Source organism: Macrobrachium nipponense, chromosome 5 (genome assembly GCF_015104395.2).
Source record: "Macrobrachium nipponense isolate FS-2020 chromosome 5, ASM1510439v2, whole genome shotgun sequence".
Taxonomy (NCBI): domain Eukaryota; kingdom Metazoa; phylum Arthropoda; class Malacostraca; order Decapoda; family Palaemonidae; genus Macrobrachium; species Macrobrachium nipponense.
The window spans coordinates 19,908,638-19,914,359 of NC_061107.1; the positions used below are offsets into that span (position 1 = coordinate 19,908,638).

Below are 5,722 nucleotides of genomic sequence, written 5' to 3' on the forward strand. Positions count from 1 at the left end.
ACTATAGCAGATTCACATCAACCGTGTATTTGATGTCTAGAACAGTCCTTTACGACGTTCCTGATTGGCTGTTGATAAGCCAATCACAAGGCTGGAAACTCTCAGTCTCTCTCGAGAGTTCACATGGGTAGGATGCATCTTCCACCTCTCTTGAGGGATACGTCTTTCAAAAGTATCCCTCAGGAGACGTGGAATATACATCCTACCTATGTGATCTCTCGAGAGAGACTGAGAGTTTCCAGCCCTGTGATTGACTTATCAACAGCCAATCAGGAACGTCGTAAGGGACTGGCCTAGACATCAAATGCACGGTTGATGTGAATCTACTATAGCTTCCTGTCAAAATGACAGCGCTAATAATGTAACTGGGAATGGTTGATTACAGATAACGGGACTGGTTAACGAAAGGCGATGAAAACTAGTTTTATTTACTACGAGAGGATCTGTCTGAATAAATAGAGGACTGGCCAGCTACAAAAGAATTGAGCTACAGCTTATAGAGATGACTTATTTTTCAGATCATGAAAAATAACTCATTTCGGTTCAGAAACTCGTATAAAATGATAACATGGATGATTGGAGGTAGATTTAGTCTGGGAAATTGTGACCAAGAAACTGCTTACAACAATTTACTTAAATTTACAACAAAAAAAGTAAGGCTAACTGAATTGAAGATAAAAGAAGAAATAGCCTTTCACTCATCATCTAACTACTGAATCAAGGATAAACCATCTCTATATTAATAAACTACTTGAGCACAAATAATTAACCCTCAATGAAAAGTTCACAGTGCAATTTGATATTTTCCCAAGTTTCTCTGTACGATTTGTGCTTTTAGACTCCTTGATACTTCGAGTTAATTATAATATTCTGGTTTGTTTCTCATACTGAAATGGCCATATTGGTTGAGGATATTTTGAGTTCCATTTCATTGCTGTTTCTGAACGCCACTTATAAACAGCTTACTCGGGATGCACGCAAGATTTTCCCCTCATGCATACGTTGTAAACATTATGTTCCTAACTTTTAACGTAAATTAAAACATGCTAAAATCTAAGGTTAAATAGACCCTTGATTCACCAACGAAAATTAAAATGAATATGTGATATTTTAATATAAATAATTTTTCTGTACTGTTCAACATGTACATTATTTATTTTTTACATTTTCATTCTAATAGATAAATAACAAATATCGTCTCCTAAAATTCCTGTATCTTTAACTCAACGCGAAATACCTTTTTCAGATATTTTTAGGCTCTTCCATAGACTTTTCCTAATCCCCAACAAAAACAAGAATAAGAACAACAACAACAACAACAAAGTAGTTTGTAGGCCTACTCCCCCAGTAAGCAATGACAATTTCAGATCAAAGATGATTCTTACATACAAGCGCGTCTTCGTTTGACTGACCCCTCTGCAAAAACCGTCTTAGTTGGTGAGACTCACTTGCATTTGGGCCCAACGTTGCTTTTCCTGAATATGTTTTCGCAGTCGTCGCATATCCTGACGACGTATTCGTACAAGTCACGATTTCCCATGACTCCTCGACACTCGTCGTCCAAAAACCGGGCCGAAGTCTGATCCACTAGTAGTATTCCGAACACAGCCATGGTTATCGCAACATATGTTAATTTCTGGAGGTAGGAAATGGCTGCTTTCAACCAGTGCTACATTGGATTAAGAGATAATGTATGCTACGTCCTAGGAAATGGCATACATTCACAGTAATTTCATGATATATATTTTATATATCAATAAAAGCACATTCGTTGCGATGCATGCATTAGGTTTGGTCAGAATGTGGTTGGGCTACCCACAAAGACTGAACAACGCAAAGGTAGAGAACTTTGGTTGGCAGTCTACAAGAGCTTGATGGCATTTATATATATATATATATATTTATATATATATATAGATATATATATATAATATGAAATACATCAAACTAATAAATAATATACATCAATATATAATATACATCAAACTAATAAATAACGCATACATTCTTTTCCTCACAATTTTCTTTATCTTAAGCTTTATATTTTTGGCAGTTAGTGCAAGAATAAGTGGGAAAGGATAGGTTAAATAACACACTCCATCTTCTTTAACCAAAGAACCATATCTACCAACAACACCAGCCTTTGCATTTAAATCACCAAGCTCCAAGCACCTTCATAATTCGCAAACCTCTGCCAAGTGCAAGTTCAATTTCCCATAAGAATTCCTTATCACTCTTATTGCTCTCCAAAGATACACTAACTACTACAACTTTTTCTCCTTCACAGTCAATGTTATCCGAACCATCCTGAAACCACGACATTACCAACACATATGTACTCTTTTACCTGTTCCCAAAGTCTGCCTGATACTGCAAGTGCTACCTTTTCTTAGCTCTACAACTCATTTATATTTCTGCACCAGCTGCCAAAACATCAAGCATAAGAAAGAAAAATGGTGAGGAAAAGCGTCTAACACAATATCTGTTAGCACATAATAGATGGCAGAGGACGCTGAAGACTGTCATGGTGATAAAAAGAAGTTTCTGGAGTTATTTCTGTCATTGTTTGATTTAAAAATCAAATGCATTCGTAAAGTGGAGACCGCCGGGTATTTTCTAAAGCGTCAGTATATAAAATAAGGAGGTCTTATAATAAGGAAGTGAGAAGAGCAAGCAATTACAAAACTAATGGAATAATGTGACAAGGCTAAGGGCAAGGAAGTGGAAAGAGCAGATTTGGTGAATGTAAAATTCTGAGATGGGTTCATATGGTCAGCCCGATGTATGTGTGTGTGTTTGTTTGTATGGTGCTTTTACGTTGCACGGAACTAGTGATTATTCAGCAACGGGACCAACGGCTTTACGTGACTTCCGAACCACGTCGAGACTGAACTTCTATCACCAGAAATACACATCTCTCACTCCTCAATGGAATGGCCGAGAATCGAACCCGCGACCACCGAGGTGCGACGCTAATACCATACCAACCACGCTGCTGAGGCGCTCGTGTGTGTGTGTGGATCGTTCAGAAGAGAAGTTGGTGAAGGAGTTTTGTCAGGTATACAGGAGATTACACAAAGCAGTCAAGGAGAAAGAGAAAGAAAAGAAGGGGGCTAGTGATAAGACAAAGGAAAGAATATAGACAAGAACTTTACGAAGAAAAATTGTTCTGCGGAAAATAAAAGAAGAGAGAAAAATGGATTAGGAAATTAATCACAAAATTAAGAATGACTATAGAGTGATGTTGTCTGAAGAAGGAAAGACGCAATAATATATAAATATATATATTATATATATATAATAATAATATATATATATATATAATGATAATATATATATTATATAGGGATATGTAAATATATATGTGTGTATAACTGAATCACGAAAATTTGGAACGTGGATAGTATATCAATAAAGGCAAAAGCCACCACAAAGGAAAGTGAAACAATGGAATACTGCTACAAGGCCTTTCGACTTCTTGTTCTTTTACGAAGGCCTTGCTGCAGTACACTACTATTTCACTTTCCTTCGTGGCTATCTTTTATATATAGATAGATATATTATAAATATATATTTATATATATATATTATATTATATGCATGTGGTATATAAATATAATATATTATATATATGTTTTTATATATAGAGATATATCTTAATTATATATTATATAGTAGTTATATATATATAATATATATCATTTTTATTATCTCCTATATATATATCTTATATACGAATTCATAATATATCTATATATTATTATATATATATATATTAATTTTTATATATAATCTATATATCTAAAGACAATTATATTATATTTTATATTATCTATCTACTATAATATTATATCTATAATATATATAATATAAAAGACCCTTTACATAATCTATACTACCTATCTTAAATAATCTATATATCATATATATATATATGTTATTATACATATATTTTTATATGATATATAATATAATATTATTAATAGACAATATTTGTATATAAATATATGTATATATATTTGTGTTTAGGTGTCGAGAGAGGAGCAGAACAACTAATGAAGAAAAGTGAATGGAATATAGAATTTCGGCCAAAGACCAAACACTGGGACCTCCTATGAGGTCATTCAGCGCTGTTACGGAAATTGGCAGTAAAAGGTTTGAAAGGTGTAAAAGGAGGAAAACTTCGCAGTTGCGCTACGAAACAACTGTTAAGAGAGGTTGGATAGCAAGATGGAAGAAAGAGAATAAGAAAGGAGGTACAGTAAAAGGAACGAAAGAGGTTGCAGCTAGGGACCGAAGGAGCTCTGCAATGAATCCTTAAGTAATACCTGCAGTGCACCGCATGAGGTCCACTGACAGCACAACTCCCCTACGGAGGCGAAGAAGGTGAAGGAATGTGTGTGGAATGTAAGAAATTCTAAAAATAACTGTGAATCAACCTCTGGACAGGAAATTTAAACAATTTATTCTTAAAAATCATTCGTCTGTAAAATTGCCAAGATAAATTCAAATCCTTATTCACAGGATGCCAAAATGGGGATAACGATCTCTTGGTATCAAGGTCAAAGAAGAAGGAACATAATCTGATTAATGATTAATGAGTGAATTGCCCATTAACCATTTTTATGAGTAATCAGTTTTTGTATGTATGTATGTATTCATGTATGTATGTGTATACCCAATATAATACAATAATGTATACGGCAATGTAATACCCAAAGAATGTAATGGAGATAGGAGATCTTACATTACATGTGACAATACGTATAGCAATGTATATGTCGCAATTGTGATTACAAAACAATTAATTTACAATTACATGTATCTGCATATTGGATGTATACATTATTCAGTACTGGTGCATGCAATAATATATCGTCACATTAAAGTATATATTAAAAACGACTATAGAGGACGACATTGAACTTGAACCACTCGTAATATCTACCTGAAGCGTGAAAGCTTTGTTGAGACGAGATGCCATTTTCGACAAAGACTCGGAAGGCGCTGGGAGACGAAACAGTAAGAATAAAACAAGGACGAATATTAAAGAATAAAGAATACTTGAGGATATGAAGATGCGGTTGGGGAGAGAGAGCGCGAGCGAGAGAGAAAAAGAGAGAGAGAGCGAGCGAAGCTCTTTCGGCTAGGGGTCTTCTATCTCTGCCTGCTCTTTCAGATACTCCGACGGGAAAGCTGTCTTCCTCCGAGTTTTATATCCGCCGTTGGGCTCTTGACGTCACTGACGCAGACGTTGTGGGTGAGACCTTCCCCTTCTTTTTTCCCTAATTGCCCTTGCGATGTTTTGAGAGAATTCTTCACGAAGAATTAGCGAGAGGTTAGTTATCTGGAAGGGACGGTCTCTCCTAGATGCATACCTGTGAGTCAAGACTCCAGAGGCTTCGACCACCTCGATCATCTTTGACTCCAGTTGATCAGATGCAATATGAAGCGATAAAGTCAAGGGCGAAGAGACTTGATGCACGAGTAGAATGTTGATCATTGCGAACTTCTGGGCCTTACTTATTGTCAATGAGAAATGAAACGGTTATCAGTACTTCAGTGATCATATACATATAAAAACCAGATTTCTCATCTAGTTGGGACAGCTGTTGTTCTTGTGATGTGAATTCTATTTCAAAAACCTCTTTAAAATATTTATGGGAAAATTTGCTATTTAGGGAATGAAACAGGCGATGGGAAAAAAAATGCAATCTCAAGG

General features: G+C 35.3%; 1 protein-coding gene across 1 annotated transcript in view; it reads right to left on the bottom strand.

Moving 5' to 3' along the window:
* The window catches only part of LOC135215970 (molt-inhibiting hormone-like), a 6,831-nt gene extending 1,633 nt beyond the window's left edge, over positions 1-5,198 (bottom strand). The window contains exons 1-2 of the mRNA XM_064250925.1: positions 4,949-5,198; positions 1,449-1,636 (exon numbers count right to left, since the gene is read on the bottom strand). Of these exons, the coding sequence (XP_064106995.1) occupies positions 1,449-1,636; positions 4,949-4,984 (224 nt within the window). The 5' untranslated portion in view covers positions 4,985-5,198. The remainder of the gene's footprint in view (positions 1-1,448; positions 1,637-4,948) is intronic.
* Positions 5,199-5,722: the final 524 nt, after the last annotated feature.